The 20,633-nt window shown below is 45.8% G+C and overlaps 4 protein-coding genes across 4 annotated transcripts; 3 read left to right on the top strand and 1 right to left on the bottom strand.

Moving 5' to 3' along the window:
• Positions 1-13,864: 13,864 nt before the first annotated feature.
• On the bottom strand, positions 13,865-14,932 carry CCR75_005473 (uncharacterized protein; the record flags this gene model as incomplete). The annotated part of the gene is made up of 1 exon (XM_067963554.1): positions 13,865-14,932. The coding sequence occupies one exon, from the start codon at positions 14,930-14,932 to the stop codon at positions 13,865-13,867; it is 1,068 nt and encodes a 355-aa protein (XP_067817287.1).
• Positions 14,933-15,981: 1,049 nt separating this feature from the next.
• Positions 15,982-16,173, top strand: CCR75_005474 (uncharacterized protein; the record flags this gene model as incomplete). The annotated part of the gene is made up of 1 exon (XM_067963555.1): positions 15,982-16,173. The coding sequence occupies one exon, from the start codon at positions 15,982-15,984 to the stop codon at positions 16,171-16,173; it is 192 nt and encodes a 63-aa protein (XP_067817290.1).
• Positions 16,174-17,112: 939 nt separating this feature from the next.
• CCR75_005475 (uncharacterized protein) lies at positions 17,113-17,865 on the top strand (the record flags this gene model as incomplete). Its single annotated transcript, XM_067963556.1, has 1 exon — positions 17,113-17,865. The coding sequence occupies one exon, from the start codon at positions 17,113-17,115 to the stop codon at positions 17,863-17,865; it is 753 nt and encodes a 250-aa protein (XP_067817289.1).
• A 952-nt stretch (positions 17,866-18,817) lies between these two features.
• Positions 18,818-19,317, top strand: CCR75_005476 (uncharacterized protein; the record flags this gene model as incomplete). The annotated part of the gene is made up of 3 exons (XM_067963557.1): positions 18,818-18,877; positions 19,088-19,198; positions 19,279-19,317. The coding sequence occupies 3 exons, from the start codon at positions 18,818-18,820 to the stop codon at positions 19,315-19,317; spliced, it is 210 nt and encodes a 69-aa protein (XP_067817291.1).
• Between the last annotated feature and the right edge of the window lie 1,316 nt (positions 19,318-20,633).

The following is a 20,633-nucleotide window of genomic DNA, read 5'->3' on the forward strand; positions in this document are numbered from 1 at the left end:
TTTTTGCGACCATTTCGGTCCGCATATTCTTTTTGCTTGTCCTGTGCGCTTGCCATTGCGTCACGGACTTTACGTGTGATGGCTAATCGCTCATCCACAAAGCGTTGAGCCTCGCTCACGCTTTTAGCATCAAACTCGCCTATGATACCGCTAAGAGGTCGGTCATAAGGCGTAGTTTTATTGACCACTGCTAAACTGGCAGGGTCATTAGGGCAAGTTTCAGTCTTTGAGATGATACTCTCGTGGGTCATCGTCATATTGACGAGACTATGTCCCTCTTTCGCACCGAGCATAGTGAGGGGCCCTCCCCCACTAAGACTCGGGCTGCGCACAAACGAGACTGGCGTCCGAGGATCGCGCAGTCCGTTAATATAAAGCGGGTCTCACCCATACTGGCGTGGACACTATTAGTTGCAGCGAACTCCACAAAGGGCAATTGCTTGCTCCGCCCATTGGGAGTTGCTATAGTGCGCAAGACATCCGCCACGACCCGGTTGGCACGTTCTGTTTGGCCATCGGTCTGGGGTCGACATGTGGAGCTTGCTACCTAGCAGCTCGAACACATGTCGCCAAAAATCAAAGTAAAACGTGGATCCCGGTCAGATTTATGGAGTCGGGCATCCCGTGTAGTCGGTAAACATGATCCAGGAACAAGAGAGCTGCCTGCTTGCCTGTGATCGATGTCTTACATGGTGCTAAATGCACCATTTTGCTAGTCTGTCTTCAAAGACGACAACCCCCGTCCGACCCTTTTGGTCGGGCGGCATGCCAAACATGAAGTCCAGACTTACTGACTTCCAACAATCCGTCGTATTCGGTAGCGGCTTGAGCGGTGCACTGCTGGACGGTGCAGGCTTAACGCACTGACACTGTTCGCAAGAGCGAATATAGTTGGTCACCCACCAATATAGGTGTCCTCATCAAAATTCTTCCGACACTAGTAAGAATGTCCTTTCACGGCTCAGATGCCCACTTGATGGCGCATCATGGAGCTCGTGAAGGATCATCAGTTTGATATCTGTGTCATGAGGAACATAGATTCTCAAAGGATCACAAGGTGACAGCTGATGCCATAACAGGCCATCGCTGTAGCTAAAGCGATTTAGCTTAGCTTTCAGGTGCGACGGAAGGGTTACCCTTTGTTCACCTAAGTGATCCAACAGCAGGCGACAATGTTTGTCTTGACTGTAGCTCTCTCCTATACAGAGGTAAATGAGCTCGTCACGTGGTATGCCCTCATGGCTGCCAACGTTGACGGCTGAGACTGTGTTTTAGCACTATACATACTTTCCTGGTGTCTTGACTCGAAGTATGGTCTGCGCGACAAAGCTTTAGCCAAGACATTCGACTTACTCGGCTTGTATTCAACTTTTAAATTAAATTCAGAGAAGAATATAAGCCTTCTTGCCGTTCTAGGCGAGAGGTGCGGTGAGTTTATTGCGATCCGCAAAGATGCGTGATCCCTATAAATCACAAATGGTTCAGTGCTCAATTGGTGCACCCGAAACATGACAAGATCATACTTTATTGAAAGCAGCAACTGTGCGTGTACGTCAGTCTACACATGGTTGGTACTTTGCCAACCATGGCGTGCCTAGGATGAGGCCATACGGACTCTTTGTACCTAGCACTGTGAACTTCTCTTTACAACTGAAGTCACTTAAGCTGAAAGCTTATTCTACTTGAACGCCCTCAGACTTAACGAGCGCACCGTTCGCCAAATAAACAGTCGCTTCTTCTTGCTTGCCATCCTGGCAAAGCGACTCAAACATCGCCGGTCTATATTTAAGAGCATCGAGTTTTGCAATTTTTGTGATGCACCCGAATTCACAAAGTGGGTCATTTATCAATTGGTCATAACCTCGTTATTGTGCGCTATAGACTTCAGGGTTGAAGTACAAAATTATGAGACCTCAGAGACTATGCTACCCATTTATTAGACAACTCTGAACTTAGGGGTAGCTTCAGAGCCCGCGTCAGTAGGGAATCCCGCCCCTACTACGCTTCTGCATTTTCCGACTCCTTAGTGGTCGATGCAGAACTCATGCGTCTCGCATGCTGGTTCTTGACATCGCCGTTTGAGAAGGGAGTCCTCTTGCCGGGCATCTTTACTCCAGCAGGGACCCTGGCGTAGCAGTGAGCCATCATATGGCCGCGCTGCCGCATTTGTAACAGACAATGTCTGCGTTGCCCAACTCCACGTGAGTGGTATCTGACCTCTGGTCGACGGCTTACACCAAGCTGTTGCCGAGGCACTGTTGTAGGATTGCTTCTTAACTAAAGCAATTGGTATTGCCTCTCTTGCCGACGGCACTTTACAGAATAGGGCCTGTCGCGATGGGCCATGACGTGGTATGTTCATAAAATAAGGCACTTCAATGTGCTGCGGAATCGGACCTACGGTAATGGACGCCGACAGCGAGCGCATCTCTTGCACATACTCTTGTTGAGATTGCTTCGCCTGTCGCGCTCCAAAGAAGCGCGCCTGAAGCAACACTTTGTTGTTCGTCTGCTTGTGCATGGCGCGAATCTTTGTCTAAGTGATCGCTCATGAAGGAAACGCCAAACGTCCGCCAAAAGCGCCGAGTAAGCCCACTCTAAGACCTTACCGCGCAGATGCGGCATGGCGAACGACACGATCCGCTGTCGTCATCGCTGAACTGCGCCACACCGAATTGCTCCACGGCTAGCAGCCAGAGAGCAATCGTGTGCGCTGCAGTTCCATCGAACTTGTGCGGGTCCATCCGAATGGACCTCGGCTGATGCGGCCTGGCGGAGAGAATCTCAACAGTCTAATTAGAGCCTCGCTTTGAGCCTGCTCACTCCTCGGCTCATCCTGAGTCTGAGTGACGGACTCCGTTGCAGCATGGCTCTTTGCCTCGGACGCGGCTCTCCGCTCTCCGAGCACGAATAAAACAAACTGCTCCAACTGAAAAGCAGGTTGCTCACGAGGACTTGTTCACCAAGTCTTTGCGCCAAGTGCTCTGCCACACCCCAGATGATGTTCGGAGAGGTGGGGGAAATGAGCCCAATCGATACTGAGGCTCATCCTCGCGTACACGCTTAGAGATGCGGGTCATCGGACGGATTACAAGTGCTACCAAGTGTAGGGGGCAAGTCTTAATGCGGCCACGCTCTACTTAAGCACACACCCTAGCACAGCGGGGAAGCGTTTGACCGACTTCTCCCACGTGCAGTGAGGTTGTTGTGGTGGGCCCCCTTGCAACCTCACCCAACGTCGTCACGGGAGCGGTTCTCTGGCTTCTTGTTCGCACTTATGAAGTATGATGTATTATTCAGACTAATTTATTGATAATCGTTTTATATATAACTTCGTATCTTAACCAATCCTATAATGTCATCTTTGTAGATAAACACTAATATGTATTGCGAGCATGTCTTTCTAGATACCTCACGCAACGGATGACGCTAGCCGTCGTCCCCGCTAATGTGATTGCAACGAGGATTGTATTATGTTAGGGCAACTTTAGCCCGTTACAAACAATTACCTATTTCAAGCACTTCCGCGAAAGCTGGTAGAAGTAAAGTAAAATAAATTCATTTTTAGCTTGACCTCTAAAGACTCACTAACATGCATGACCTTATCGCTTATTTTCAGCTCAATTTCTGCCTCGCTGCTCGTTTTGCTGCTCTTTCTTTTTTCGCTCTTTTTATGTTTTGTAATCAATTGCTGTGGCTCTTGGATTTAACTCACCTGTTAAAACCATACAATTTACATTGCCAAGCGAAAGCACAGTTTTGATGTGCCCAGGGGCTCTCATGTAGATAATTAGGGTGTGCGGCTATAGCAACTCCCTATTTAATTCAGGGGGTCTGATGCCAAAGGCCAAAAGGGCGATCTAAAAACGATTCTAAAGGAGTGACGGTTAATTTTTCGATGCAGTGGAATGACCCGTTCAGTGAAAATAATTATTATGACATTTGTATCTAATAAAGATGGGATGGGGTTGTGGCTATACCAAAAGGGGTTTGTGGCTATACCGGCTCATAAAATTATTATCTTATAATCATTTTAACTTATTATACAACATTATTAAATTTGGTAATATTGAGACGACTATACAAACGTTCTGTTGATTGGTTGATTACAGTTTGAATCAGCCTACCCGACTGGGCGACGCCCAAGGACGCGCTATACATTGTAAGCATTAAATATATTCAAGTTAGCACGTAGACGTTCATAACATAGGAGCTTAATTTAATAATATAGTTTTATTTCTTTCCCTACGCTGAAGCCTATATGTCGATCTCTAGTAGCTAAGACTTCTTAGCTACTCGTAACCTCGCTCTGCACATCAATGTTCGTAAAGTATCGAGGCACCTCATGTAGCGGGTGTGACTGAATGTACCGTAACATAAGTATTGTTTCCTATAATAGTAATAATACATTATTTCCTGTAAGAGGAAAAAAAGAAAGAAGTACGAAATTAATATCTTTACAAATGTTTACTTAATAGTTCTAATGTTGCCAAATTTGGTAATATTGACGCAATAAGACATCAGTTCACTTGATGGTTGATTTGAGTTAAAATCAAACCCGCCAGGCACGATTGTGCGGTGCGCAAAAAGTTGCCATACTTAGTTAGTTATCAATATAATAAAGTCAGTAGGAGGTAGAAGATCGTTACGCAGAAAACTTTATATATTAATACAGTTTTACTTTTTCTATATTCTAAAGTCCTAGTCTAGACCCTAGAAGCTAAATCACCTTAACTTCATAGAAGCCTTTCTCTGTAACATTGTGTACGTGAAATTTTAAGGCACCTCTCCTACACTGTAATCAGTGAATTGTCTAGTACTACTGTACTCAGTACTAGTGTGAAGTGCCCTGTTACACCTGGTAGCACTCCGTAGTCCGTTCAACGGCCCATGCACATTCCATCAAACATGGAAATCTTGGATGAAGAAAAAGGGGGTTCTTAATCTCCTCAAGGAAACTATCACGCAGCGCACGAAATCTTTACTCATTTGATTGATCTTGAATGGTGAGCGATCGAACGGATGAGTTTGGTCGTAGGCGGACCAGCCGTTAGCGCCATGTTGTTTGCTCTGCCAAGTGGCGAGCAAGATGAGGCTAAAGCCTAGTTCGTTCAACACGAACTCGACAGGGCCCATGAGTAAGTAGCCTCGCTTCACCAACAATGTTCTCAACGCGTGGGTGCGTTGAGAGAGCCGAGCGCTCAATAATTAAAACTCTTGAGACAGCACCATTTACATGCTGCAGGTGGGCTGACGCTTCCACGTCGAGTCGAAAGCTTAAAGATCGAAATCTCTAAGTTTTAGGCGACTCCCTTTTGAGATGGCTCGTCGAGTTTGACGACGCCATTGAAGCTTGCCGTATTGGTGATGATGCGATGAAAGTGAAATTGGGCATGCCCAACTTAGCAGAACGTGCCAAAAAATGGGTTTTGATCCTCAAAGCTTCACGACCCATGATCTTTTGGGCCGTATGAGTCCTCAGCAATGTTTGTATTATTAGTTTCTGTAATATTAATAATGAAATTTGATAGTTTTATCGCAAGGGAATTACTAATCGACGCACTTGGATTACTAAATCGACGCCTCCCTCCCCGAGCAAGTGACGTGCTTGATGGTGATTAACTAATTTACCACTTTCGGATTGAATAAAGTATCCCATAATCAACGCTTAATCGACACACCTACCCTCCCTTTAGCACATGATCTGCAATGTGAAGGCAGCGTGAAACGTCGCACTTTGACATTACCTCTCATTTTTCCGTTTGAAGAATACCCCTCCTTTCCTGATTTTTACACCTGTCTTGTCTTGTAAACTCTATATCCCACTCGTAGAGACCCGGCACAGAAGGTGTAGAAGATGTGGCCGCATCGGGCACAACATAAGGACTTGCCAAGCATAGCAATAGCTATAAACAGAAAATAGATTTTACATAGACAGATACATAGATATATAGATACACAGATATATGCCTAGATAAATAAGTAAAGGGGGCTGCTAACCAGTAACTGGGCATCCTCCCCTTCTCCTCACATATATTTTATATATATAAAGCAACCGGTGTAGCCACACACTCTGAATATCTACCTCTGTATTATGAGAGTAGTGTAAATGGAGCAACATCTTGGTGACTATACACTTCCGCATAAGTAAAAGTAAAAAAACTTTATCGTTAGCTTAACTTCTTAAGACTAACTGCATCTGCGACCCATGTCGCCTAATTCCAGCTCAATTTATCCCTCGTGCTCGATTTGCTGCACTTTCTTCTCGCATATTCAATGACTTGCCAACCAAGCGCAGGCGCTCTTTGCCTTTTCTCAATTGTTAAAAACAGTACATTTAACATCACCGAACAAAGGCATGGCTTCAGACGTGCCCACGGGCAGTCACTACTCTCATGTAGATAATTATGGTGTGTGACTCTAAACTAATTTAAGAGGTATGATGTACCAAAAGGCCAAAATGGCGATCTAAAGACGATTTTATAGGAATCACGATTGATTTTACGACGCAGTGGAATGACTCGTACAATGTAAATATTTTTTGTGTAGTTTTATTTAATTACAACCCGCAAACGGGGAGGGCTATGGCAATACCAAGAATGATGTGTGGCAATACCTATTCTCTTTAAATATATAGAGCATATGTGTGGAGGGGGATGTACAGTTAGCAAGGGAAGATGTACAGTTAGAAGCTCCCATAAAGTTCAGTCCTTTTTATCTTTCTAAAGGCTTGCGCTGCGATTGGTGAGAGCACTAAGCCTTCCTCGAGTATATACTCTCGGGTACTAGTTTTCACTTGTTCCACGGACCACTGAGTCCCACGAACTAGGATTCAGTAAGCTCTTCCAGCTCGTACGACACACAAAGTTATTACATTCATTAATTCCGTTCAACAAAGCGTATCTTTGAGTCTAAAAGATCATCTGACTTTAGGAGCGAGGTAGCCCCGCTGTAACGGGGCGCCTTGCACTAGTACTGGGAACAGTAGTACTAGACAACAACACCGATTACAGTGTAGGAGAGGTGCCTCAAAACTTCACGAACACAAAGCCTAGAAGCCCTCTTTTCCACGTGCCGTTGTATCAAACAAATGAGTCATGCTCACGAATAACGTCTTGAACATTTCAGTTAATCAACTCAAAACATCATAATATCTAACACACTGATAGACTCTGTCAGTAGCTGACGCAAAAAAGTTTTTTGTTGCCTTGCGAAGGTGGGTTTATGACTCTCCAAAGATCCGCTCGAAAATTGCGCGTGGCGCCTAACGTCTTAGATTCCTAATCAACTCATGGCTCATGGCGTTCAAGCCAGGCCATGCTAAGGATGTAATTATACCTCGAATCCAGGTCGAGGACAAGACAGCGTCCCATAGTTCAATGGAAGTTTAGGTACGGTGACGCGAGTCTCAGCCACTATGCAGAAAGTGATCAAATTACCTTCATGCGCTTTGGGCGCCTCAGTATATCGCTACTTTCACATAAGGAAACGGCGTCGAGCATTATTGCAATGCACTCATGAGTCAATAAAATTCGACCACGGCTTAATGAAGCCTTCAATAGTAGCCCTTGCGACTAACAAGCCGAGCTTGTATTCACGCCGGTGCTATTGAATACAGAGCTATTTGAGGCTAGCCCCTTTTGATCCTTACCTATCTAGAGGTTCCATAGAGCCCATCCCTGCACCAGTCGATTGCCCCGCCCCTTCTGGGTATCGAAATTTTCCCGCACCGTACTAGATTTCTGGTATAAGGTGGGGTTACTGCGTTGCGCGACTTGCGCAACGGACAACCGGACGTATGTGTTTCGTTATCCTGCACATATAACATGACGAATATTTTTATGCTTTATTACAGCTTGAAGCTCTTCATCTTCTCCCCCAACGAGGCTTAGATCAATGGGTTCCGGTCTAACAGGCAAACCCCATGTGCCCGGAGAGCTTATACTTTATTCCTGCGTACAAAGCGAGTTGGCTTAAGAGATGCTACGTGCCTATAGTTTTACACAGTGATACTAGTGAACAGCTATATACACTTGCTAACAGTGCGACTGGTAATGTTGATGGTGATTTAGCCTTGAGGACTTTTACACTACACGATCTCATGGAGCTAGACGACATGTCTGTCGATGAGTTTGGCTAGACTTTAAATGCTGGTGATTTATCTGAGATGGTGTACATTCGACCAGATACTGAGTTAAACTCCGTCGCTTCTAGATGAAGCTGTTCTAAGGAAACAAAGGCACCACTTTGTGCGCGGAATGGTTCATCAATTCTTCCAAATATCTCAGATCTATTCTTTTTTAAAGTAAAGGAATATTAAGACGTAATGTGTCAAAACCACCGTCTGTGTAACCTCCTGATAACAGTGTACATCATAAACTTGACTTGGTTCCTGAAGCTAATCATTGCAGTGGCATTTGCCAAGAGAGCAGTGTGACGTGATTGACGACTTTTTCTGTGCTAAGCATGAGGCTGGCATGGTACGAGAAACTGAAGTTCCCCATTCGACGCCGACATTTATAAGTTAAAATGCCAAATGGTAAATGGCGCATTGTGCATGATTATAGTAAGATTTAATGCTGCTACCAAACCGGCACAGACACACATTACGCTCTCAGAAAAATATGTTGTTAAATGACTAACAGCTAACCTTATGGTTAAGCTTACATCCTTATTTTTTTCATATTACAACCAATCCTGGGTCAGTGACCGTTACCTTCTTTCTTGAAGACGAGGGGTTCGTGGGCTATGAATATCACACTCCGTCTGAGGAAGAGCGCGAGGAGACAAAACTATCACGCACCAGCATGAACATGAGGCTTCCAATTCGTTCCCAGAACGTGGTGTAGTTGACGCATTATGCAGAACACCGGGCCTGTGTAAGAGTACCTCGAAGATGTTGCGGGCCGTAAGTTGTACGCCTGGGCGTCTGGGCCCAAGGCGACTTCGTCGGACTAGCTCCCTGTAAGCGCTGCTCTAAATGAGCAATAATTTACACCAGCGATGGTGACGCCACGTCAATAATCAGCACGATCAAACACGTGGTGCCTCCGTGTCTGCTGTGAGGGTAATTCTGACCGTTTTATGTTTAAATAAGTCAAAATCCGAAAACGAGGTAGCAAGGCTGATATCAGTAAGCCCATCGGCAATCTCTCCCTGCCCACCAGGCTCTGAACCACGCAATCGTGGTGTTAATGGAAGCGTGGGTGTGTGAGTCCGTTCACTAAGAATGGAGTATAGCCTGTAGACATGCATAGCACAAACTCAACATCCGGGAGCATTGCACTCCTGCGCTTTGGTGTTGCAGCGTACACACTGCGCAAAATGTCTTTAGTGACGCGAACAATACGCTCAGTTGACAATTGGTCTGCGGATGCTCCACTGTGCATATGCCCAATCTGGTGCCAAGCACTTGGTAAATCTAGATTAAGAACGTGCCTGGGAAGCCGGGGTCTCTATCGAAGACAATTACTACTGGCAACCCGTGTTGTCTAAACGCGCGATTAAAAAACAGCCTTGATGTACGTTCACCATCAATGGTATCCCGGCACAGCCGCTAGATAATCTATTTTGCTCAAGCGGTCAACAATAATCACAAGCGACCCTTTTGGTCGGAAGGCATGCCAACCATGAAAGTCGAGACTTACCGACCTCAACAATCCGTTGAAATCGGTAGTGGCTTCAGTGGTGCACTGCTGGACGGTGCAGGCTTAACGCGCTGACACTATTCGCAAAAGCGAATACAGTTGGCCACCCATTGAAATTGTAGTGACCAACCAAAATTCCTCGGAAACTTAGAAAAATGTCATTTCACGGTCCTGATGCCAACGCGATGGCGCATCATAAACCTTGTGAAGGATCATCAGCTTGAGATCTGTCTCATTTGGCACACAGATTCTTAAGGAATCATAGGTGACAGTTGATGCCATTACATGCCATCGCTGTCGCTAAAGCGATATATCTTAGCTTCCAGGTGCGTCCGAAGGACACAATTGGGCTACTCCAGAGTCTGCAACACAGCGTCAAATTGACGCTTGTGCGACTCTTCTTCGTTTAGCCCGTACTCGGCCTACTTAGCACGAATATATTGTCAAAGTAATGAAGCTCATAGGCACGTTGCTGACGCATCACGTGAGTCACCACTCGGTTGATTGTCCTGGTGGGTTTCTATAACCTTGAAGCATCACAAGCAACTCCCAAAGCATACCGCTTAGGGTGCTTACTGTTATTTTTTGGCTTTATCGGACTTTTTCATGAGTACCTGATGTAGCCATCCTTTAAATCCAACGCGGAAAAGATTGTTGACTTTCCCATGGAGTTCAACAAAACATCTCTCCGCGGGATTGGCGTTTGCGCCGATATGTTCGCCGTGTTCAGTTATTGTAAGCATTAACCACGCACCATCAACCTGTGGCTTTACGCACACAAAAGGTCTCACACATGTCTCGTCTTGGCTCGCTTGTCGAAGAAACTATCGATATAATCGACTTGTTCTTTTGGCAACGGCCATTGCCTGGTCACACAATACTTGGTGTCAGATTCGAGGTCAATTTCGTGTTCGATGTCCCTATCTGCTGGTAGACGGCTCGGCACTTTCTCTGGGAACACATCGCGATGTTTCCACAGAACCTCAAAGAACGGACTGTCTGTCAAGGCATCTCAGCCTTGAGCAGCGAACCGTTTCCTTTTGTCCGTTTCTAGGACGCTCTTGTCCATTATGGACAACGAGCAACAGTCCACCAAGTTCTCTTTTGGAACTGGTGTGGCGACCTTCTTTAATTTGGCAACGAACAGATCCCTCGACATCTCCGGTACTTTTACTATCTTTTCGGCAGATTCAAAGACTTGCCCCAGCACCTCAAATGAGGACGCCCCCGCAAATTGTCTTTGACGGCCTCAAATACCTCGTATGAAGGCCCGTGCCCTTAAATAGGATCTGATCCAAAGGTCACTCGTTTAGATAAGCCTTTGATCATCCTAATCTGTCGGGTACTCGCTCTTCGAGTCACCACGACCTTTGACTGCCGTTGCTTTCCTAGCTAACGCACCTATTCTAACGCACCAGGCTCTAGGCGCTATGTCGGTTCATGCCATGCTTGGCTTCCAGTCAACTCGCTATCTAGTGGCACAGGCTCTTGGCTTCCAGTCAACTCGCTATCTACTGGCACAGGCTCTTGGCTCTGTGCAGGACATTCGGACGTATGACTACTTGTCATTGCTCTTTTCGCTACCCCAGTCTCCACGAGCGGGGTAAAAATTTGGGTCACCTGACATCCAGTCGGTACATTTTTAAGTACACCAGGCTTAAGGCTCGGGGTAGAGTTTTGTGATGTTTGACATCTCGTCAGCGCACTCTCAACTGTGTTCGACATGACATCAATTGCTTATGCCTCTCGCAGGAGCACATCCTTTCCGGTGCCCTACGTAGTGTTCGCAACTGTGAGTGCACGCCAGTCTATCCATGATTAATGTCTTATCACCCACGGCATGCCTAGGATTAGGGCATGCGGACTCTACATACCTAGCACCGTGATTTTCTCTCTACAGGAGAAGTCTAAAGCTGAATGCGAGTTCAACTTGAACTCCCTCATACTTTACGAGCGCGTTGTTCACTAAACGAACGGTCGCCTCTTCTCGCTTGCCATCCTGGTAAAGCGACTCAAACATCGTCGGTCTCTGTTTTAGAGCCGCGAGTTTAACAAATTTTGTGATGCACCCGGATTCACTTGGAGGGTCATCCATCCTCTTGCTGGGCGCCTTTGCCCCAGCAGAGACCTTGACATAGCAGCGTGCCATCATATGGTCGCGCTTGCCGCATTTATAGCAGGCAACGTCTGCAGTGCCCAACTCCATGGGAGTGGCATCTGACCTCCCGGGAGCCTTACATTCAGGCTTGTCTATGTCACAACTATAATGAAGAATGGTCAGAGCATTATACGTTGTGGTTTTACGAAAAGAGAAGCAGCTAAGCCTTTATGCACAGCGCTCTTATTAATGGTCGCTACGCTAGCTAACGTAGACGATGAGACATCATTAGAAAAGTTTGTTGTCTACATGTTGGGAGAAATGAGTGAAGTTTGTAAGGGCAGTAGTTTCATCATCCTTCCTCATTAGCTCACTATCCTCATCACTACTATGAGGTGACGGCAGCGGTGTCGACTCATTGTAGTCAACAACGAGCGACGGATCGACATTCTCACTGTGAAAATGGGATGGATCATTCAGTCTAGTTAGCGACAGCAGCAGTAGCTGTCGGCGTTGTAGCTATGGCACTGGATGGCGGCGTGTTAACGCGGTGCATGCGCTTCGCGCGTGGTTGAGTGGGTGTCCTCGCAGAAGACCCACCAACTTAGCCCTTTTAGGTGGCATATTCTGCTCCGTGTTTCACACAGGTATCAAAAGTGAATGAGAAAATTAAGCGGCGTGTTAAGCAGCTCGCCGTTCCTCTGTTCTCTTTGACGGATTTGCAAAATGTAAACTCGTTCTTAAAGGGGGGAGTGTTAAGTACTTTGTGTACGTATTTGGATGGTCAATTACTACCTATTACTTAGGTGTGGTTCCCATTGTGCCCTGAGGGCATTCACATTAGTGGGGATGACGGCTAGCGTCAGCCGTTACGCGAGGCATCTAGAAAGATACGCTCGCAAAACATATTAATATTTATCAACAGAGATGACATTATAGGATTGTTAAAAAGAGAAATTTATATTTAATTCGATTAAAAATATAACAGTTTGAAAACTTCTTCATACTTCATAAGTGCGCACGAGGAGCCGGATTACCACTCCCGTGGCGACTCGTATATCAAAGTACTTAGTGCGTTGGGTGAGGTCGCTAAAGTGCCCACCACAACAATCTTGCTGCACGTTAGAGAAGTCGGTCAAACCGCTTCCTCGCGGTACTATAGTGTGTGCTTAAGTAATGCATGGCCGCATTAAGACGTGCCCGCCTACAATCTTAAGTGCTCTTTTTGTACTCACTATGAGCCACAATTTTCTTATCTTTCAGTTTTTGTCGGCTTTCCTTCGTACTTTCTTGGTTGAAAAAGCATCTTGCTATCTATCATGAAAGTACACATATTTGCGAAGTCTTTTTGCGGACCTTTCGAGCTACTGAAGCTGGGATGGCCTGCATAAATGTTTCTCAAAATGTATTCTATTTATCGGCAAGTTGCTATCATTATGCTACTCTTCATAAATACAGGTAGATAATCAAGGGGTGCGGCCATATCGGTTCCCAAATGTAATTTAGTGGGGTGTGCCAAAGTCCAAACGGGATCTAAAGACGAATAATTGTCAATTTTGCGATAAAGCGGAATAATGAAACTGTATGTTTAAATCCGCAGTCTTTATTTAATTAAAAAAAATTGACGGGGAGGGGTGTGGTTATATCAAGAGGGGGTCTGCCTATACCGGTTCCCTCATTTTATAGTTCTTTACTATTTTCCCATTATTAAAAAAAATATTTAATATTTCTCTTATAGAAATGACATTTATGCAACGGAATACCCTGTTACATCAGCCTTCCTCAACAAAACATCTTGATGCTGGCTGGAAGCGACAAGTCTCGTTTGTTAAGCACTTATGTAAGTTGGCCCTAAGAAAATTGAAATAAGCTGTATAATATCCGCCTCATGTTTGTACGACGAAATTAAGAGCAAAAGTCAAATTTATGGTCTAAAATGCATCCTAAATATTGCAGCTAAATGTATTTAGTTAACATCATATTATTTGTGACATTTTCCTCTGACTTCCAAGAAAAGAGTACGAAAATTCGTGCTTTTTAAGCATCATTCATTACTCGATATGAGAATCACCAAAGCGGCAAAAGACTTGGACAGATATTAGCCGAAGTGTTGGAACCATCATAAAGTGCTGCAGGCAAAGAGCTGCAAGTTACTCGGCTGACGTACGCGTTTAGCGCTATTGCCCGTACCGAATTCAAAACTAAAATCGTTAAGAGGCAGCTCTTTCACAAGTGTCCATACGATGTCTTCCTTTTCACCATCCTGAAGCATTCGCAGCGTGGCGCTAACAAAACTCGGACGAGAGCACCTCTCTGGTACAATGAACGCGACAACACGAGCTCGCCACGCGCTGGCGCTATGTCTGTAAAAATTATGAACAAGATCACTCCCGTCGCCGCCTTTGGCACCGAACGGCGGGTTGCCAATGGCAACCACAAAGTTTTCTTTAGAGATTGAGCTCTCGGACACCAAAAAATCGCCAGCATGGACCTGTGCTTTGATCTTGCTGTCTTCATTAACCTCAGCAACTTCCTTCGCAACTTGCTGCACACTATTTCTTGCCAGATCGTGAAGTCTTTTATCAATCTCATACCCGACGACATGCTGCGCTCCAGCTCGTAGCAGTGCTGTCAGGAATCTGCCGTCACCGCAAGATGGCTCGAGCCACACTACGTCAGTGACTTGCTTCGTTTGCAAGTGCATCATTGCCATATGAACGACCAACTCTACAAGTTCGGCACTGCTAAAGTACTGCTGTAAGTCGCGCGCGTTCTTAGTCGCTGCGCGTGCAATTGATCGCTGGCGTTTAGTAGCGGCGTAGAGATCGTCGTCAACGAACTCAATTTGATGCGGCGTCGGTAGCTGTGCAAACGCGGCGTTGATCCAGTCCTCACACACGCGCACATTCTTTTGCAGCTCCTTTCGCCAGCCAGCTGCGAGGTCGCACCGGACCCAATGAATTGTCATTAGCTTGCGTAAACGCTTGGTTGGAAGCCGCTGAAAGCTGCTACCGATATTCGAATGCAGCTGACGGTCCCAGTGCTGCAGATCCACGATTTCGCGCTCGATGATACGATCACGTTCTAGAGATGTAGAGCACAGGTCATTGCTATTGTGGCTCAAGGAGGTTTGCAACAGGAAACGCCCACGGTGCGGGCTGTAGCCTCGCAAAGACAGGCTCGACATATGTAGAGATTACGCAGATAGCCTTTAAAATTTACGCGGTACTAAATATCTCGCGCTCTTAAAATTTCGACATCGAAGAAACTCCAAATGATTTGAGCGTTATCGCCAAGTCCTTTTTAGCGTCTGGGCCGCGGTGTTTGTGCCGCCCTTTTGATAGCGCATGCCTCTAACTGCAGGTGGCATTTCACGTCAAAATGTGGTAGTTTTAGGTGCATGCCTCACAAGTGCACTTGTCTTTCTTTTAGCCGCTGGCACAGGCTACACTGCTTGCTATCGGAAACTGAGCACATCGTGTCGATATATGAACCAAATCTACGCATATTCCTGAACTCGACTTCACCTGTTAAATGGTGTCATGCCATTAATAGGTGCATTATCAATTTCGCGCTTGTTGCGGCTTCAATAGGTTAGGTTCCCACAACGCGATCCTGAGAAATTTTGGAATGACTTCTCGTAAATTGAATTCCCGTTGTGCTCACCTACTATCTAAAGGTGTGCGCATTGTATCTATTGCAACAATCGTTGCAAGTAGAGCTTTTTAGTAAAGGCGCTAACCGCGCCTACATTCTTTAATGAGGCCTCTCTCTCTTAACCAATTAGCGCTACCCCCGCCTATATCCATGTTTATCAGTAAATACGGGCTGTTTCTTTTTTTCTAGCCAAGACCTTAGCATGCAGCACTACACGCACGGCAGTATCCTATCCTTGTCTGGCAGAACATCACCTGAGGATACACCATCATGCCGACCATAGGGTTGCCGAGAGATTCTCGCGATACGAAACGACAGGCCCTTGCAAGATCGCATTCTGTAGAATTAGAAACTCACCATCCCGCGTAAAACAGACAAGCTGCTTGCAAGAAGCGATATTAATAGACCTTTACAGAGCTGTCACGCGCCAGATCTTCGAGGGGGCAGGCTTCCGCGACTAAGGTTCCATGGCGGTCCTGCCGCTGTGAACAAGCCATCGAAACTCGGTTACACTTGGCCACTTCAATGTGCACGTGTTCGATATCTTCTACAGTACCTGCATTCTACCATTGTCGCACCATGGCGACGCGGAAGCTAAAATTTGAAGAAGCGGTAGCTGTCCTACCTACACTGCGCTATGGCATTCTCATCTTCGGTGTAGAGTTCGGTCCTTCATTGATTACGATCGACTTAGAATTAGTTTGGTGGCAGCTGGTTTTGGCCAGCACGTTCGCAGGCCTTCCCACGTCGCGATGCCGTCGTCTGGTGTAACCATCAAAATTCCTCGCGACATGTAGTCCTGAAGGGCACTTTAACGAGCACAGCTAAAACAGAGGAGCCGTCGTTTATAAAGGATGCAGTCCCGCCGAAGGTACCTTGGTGGTCCTGAAAAAGAGACCAACAACAGCACGTAGGCTTGTTGGTGTGTTGCATAATTTGTAGACGCATAAACAATCCGTAAAAATGCCATTATAGCATTTGCTAAATATCATGCACCGCGCTCCGCGCGTTCCTGGAAATCTGCGATCTGTAGCGTCTAAATGAAAATGATTAGCTAAAAAAATCAGACCACGAAGTCCACGCAGCAGTATCAGCGCACAGAATGTTATTCCTTTAATATAGAGCAAAATTAGCAAGTTGGTGTCGCGGCGTCGGTAAAAAAACAAGCGGGTCCAAGTACGGTCGTACGTCCGGCTGAACGCCAGCAAGTACTTGCCATGCGTAACCGCTTCCATGCAGTCCCTCTGCTCTCCAGACTCATCGCAAACGAGCGCTTCTGAAACATGCCAGCACTTGACACAAAAAAGCTTATCAATTTGGTTTTCGGCCGTTACGTCGGACAAGAGATAGAGCTACAAAATAATTTTTAGGCACGAAATGTAGTACGTTGCAAAAAATGCTCGAGATAGCCAGCAAATCGTCGCGCTGCCTATTTCCTTTTTGCGAGAATAGTACCCGATTCCGAACTTCGGAAGCCTTTTGTCGTCTTAGTCATACCTTTTGCTACCCATCGGAACGAGCTTAGAATCTCTGAGACGTTGTCTCCACCGCACACCGCAAAAGCCTGGCTCTCCTACCGCGGTCATAATCGTCAGCGGGGCTAGGTTTAGGGCTAGAGAGCACTCCAACTGCTTGTCCACTTTTCTTTTCGAACAGCCCGACTCCCGCGCTGATCACTTTCATTCAATCATTTGCCTTCTCAGTCTCACGATGGACATTACCGTCCGCGTCGAAGTGCAATATGTCGCGCCGGAGAATGCGTTGATTCGTGACGTGCTTCAAATGTTTCGCACGCCTGCGTGGGTGCGCTTTATGGTGCGCTACATCTCGCCGCACCTGAAGAATGCTGCGCCTGCTGATAAGTCAGTAATGGACAGTCTCGCCTCCTGGACGGTCGGTAGCGACGTGACCTCGAAGGCAGGCACCAAGCGCCCAATTTCGAGCGTTGCGTCCAGCTCCGTATGCGCACAGGATTGTGTTATCTGCCTTAGTGAGCTCCAAAGCAGTGACGATCAGTTTGTGTCGCTGCCTTGCGGTCACAAATTTCACCTTACATGCATTCGCTCGTGGCTTAAGCTGCGCAGTACATGCCCAAGCTGTCGCTTTCAATTTCGAAAGGCGTTTTTTGGAAGCTACGCCGTGCGCACGCTCAATTCGGCGCTATTACTGAAGCAGGAGCATCGGCCGCTACCGAAGGAGGAGATTCTAAACACATGCGTCAGTCGCGAGACGATACGCGCTGTTGTAAACGTTACACTTAGCCAAATTGCCGCGCATGCCAAGCAAAGTCAGTATCCGTGTGTACTAAACGCACTTATGATGCACTCGAACGGTGACAGCTTTACAGAAGCCGAGGCAACAAACACTGCGCTGGCGAAAAGCAAGGGCAGTAAAACTGGAGACAAGGGAAGTGATGACGCTGACAGTACTGAACGTCGGTCCAAACGAGTGCGCGTGGTATAAGACATGTAAAGAGATCGATCTGTGTCACTATGATGAGAATAGGTATAAAATGTAAATTATGTATAAAGGACTTTTATTTGGCTAGTGAATACAGTCCTGTGCAGATAGATTTAAAAATCTAAGGTGCAACAGGATGACGTTGCTTTGTATGGTAGAATTTTGCGCCGCATTGTTGTTGATGCGGCGGATACATATGTACTGGATCTTGATATGGATGATGTGGAAGCAAATCGCTTGCCATAACATTAGTAGTAACGTACACATACACATCGATTATCATAAAGTACAACCTCAAGTTTCGATGCCAACTGTTGCGGAATAGTATTACGTCAGGACTGCAAGCTCTTCCACCATTTGACCTGGGTCCACTTACAAAAAGAATAATGATTGTAGTACGGTACATAATTTCTTCGTTGCATATCATGCTCCTTTTCACGTGCTGCCCACGCACGCTTTGATGGTGTACCATGCGGCACGCTTGCATAGCGGACGAGACCATGAACCGAGCTCAGCTGTTGACCACAATCCGGCGCTAAATTTATACAAGCCTACAGCGAACGTCGTCGTGTTTTCGCGGCGCCATCGCAAACACTAAAAGAGGTTTGCGTTCGCTCCAAACTTATGGAATGTTAACCAAGAGAGCACTGCAAGAGATAGGGAGCCACTCCAGATAGAGAAAAAATTGGAAAGGCTCTGTGGATTTTGACAAACATCCGGTCCAGACAGTCTGTACCATTCTGTATTGTTTGATCTTAAGGAATGTAAAGTGTGTAATTGATAGACGTGTCTATGTCACAGGCAAAACGTGTCACAGCATTGGGTGTTAGGATTGCTCGTTACAGCGGACCCCACTGTCGCGGGTCAGGGTCTTGCTTGATTCGTGATGCGACAGGCTTGGCACGACATAAAATTAAACTGCATCTTCGCTGGCAAGCTCCCTCGGATGTGTCAAATGCCTTCGGCTAGGTTAGGGAGGGACACGCAGCCATTGCAGTTAAGCGTCTGTCCGTCTGTGTGTACGCTTGGGCAAGTCGATCGGACAGCAAGAAAACTGATGTTTGTCATACGTATGATTGCCAAAAATATTTTCATTCGCTATTATCGAGACATTTTCATCCAGAAAATGTGTAAATAAACGTTATAGAGGTTCGTTTTCGCGCTTTTCGAGAAGTGATAATTTATTGGCACATCATTGTACATTGACTTTATCGATGAGCTACAGACCTGTCGTGATTTCTGCACTTCACAGATACTGTCGTCTTCAGTGCCATCGCCAATTGGTCACTTTTGGATCTGCAGACCCAATGGCCATCCATTGATTCAGACACTGGGCGTAAGTAATGAAGTCTTTGTAGTTTGTCGTATTTCAATATATTGACAGATCTCGAACCATGTCAATACCAAGATACGAAGACTTGGCTTCAAACGAAAGCAACACATGTGAAAGTATGATATGCATGGACAAGCGCACACGTATAGTGTTTTATGTCCTATGCTATACATCTAAAGCAACTTCCTTCCTCGATTAATCCTGGTCTATCGCGGATAAGACAGTGCATCTATTACTTCAACAATTGCGGTATCATTATGCTCTATTATTCGAATCATCCTGTATCCACCCTGCAAATCGTAATCTGGTCGGCGTATTCCTCGTTTAAGATTTTGTGCAGTGAAAGTTTTACAGCATCTTCATCAGTATCGAAGAAGTTGCTGCAGTTTTGTTGCGCTTCGCAAAAAAGTGCAGTGTTGTTGCTCTGTAGCATCTGACGAAAGCTGCTGCTGTGACAGGACATATCGCTCTTTTGCACAAGTCTATCGAATTCGCAAGAAAGAGACTGATTTGTTTATGTGGAATAAATTCGTCCTTCGTCTACTATTAATAAACGGTCCATTGTGTGAAATAAACGTTATTCTCGAAATTGCATCAAGTAGAAATAAGCACGCTTTAGGGTGATCAATTATCCATTAGAAGTTGAGACGTAGGCAGGCTACTGCACGCCATTTATTTTTGCACGGATTTCAAACTGAAGAGAAACTCTTTTGTCATAACATATTTATACGCTTGACCAAACCCGCTGCTTTTCCGAAGTTGAAAGAACGATTGGTGTACCACCGGTTTCTTTTACACAAAATTACTTTCTCAGAAAAAACTAAAAATGGGTACTGATACCGTCACAACTATTTCTTAAATTGTATTTATTTGTTTTGTATTTCCGCTTCTAATTATATTTTACTCGCACAACACATTTTTTTTAAATTAAAAGAAAAACGGATTTAAAGTTGATATCCCACTACTACTTTTTAAATACGTTTGTATGTTTAATTTGAATGGGCCTAGCTGAAACGGCCGGGCGGGGAGCGTCTCAACAGTCCTGTTGAGAGCCTCGTTACGAGCCTGCTCAAGCCTAAGCTCATCATGAGTCGTAAGGACGGACTCCACCGTTGCATGGCTATGTGCCTCGTTTGCTGTCCTTGCACAAACGCCTCAGAATGCTCCAACTGAGATGCATGTTGCTCAGGAAAACTGCCCAAGAGCCTGTCTAGGGCTTGGTTACCAAGTCCCTGCGCCGTGTGCTCAACCACCTCCCAATGATGCTCTAAGAGGTGGGAAGAAATGAGCCCAATCGATATTGAGTTTTATCCCACTGACACGCTCAGAGATGTTGGTCGTGGGAAGGATTTCAATTTCTACCAAGTGTAACGGGGCACTGCGACTTGTACTGTTTCAGTACAAGTCCACTTCACACTGCTTCAGTTGTGAGTGGTGC

Source organism: Bremia lactucae, linkage group LG11 (assembly GCF_004359215.1).
Source record: "Bremia lactucae strain SF5 linkage group LG11, whole genome shotgun sequence".
In the NCBI taxonomy this organism is placed as follows: Eukaryota; Oomycota; class Peronosporomycetes; order Peronosporales; family Peronosporaceae; genus Bremia; species Bremia lactucae.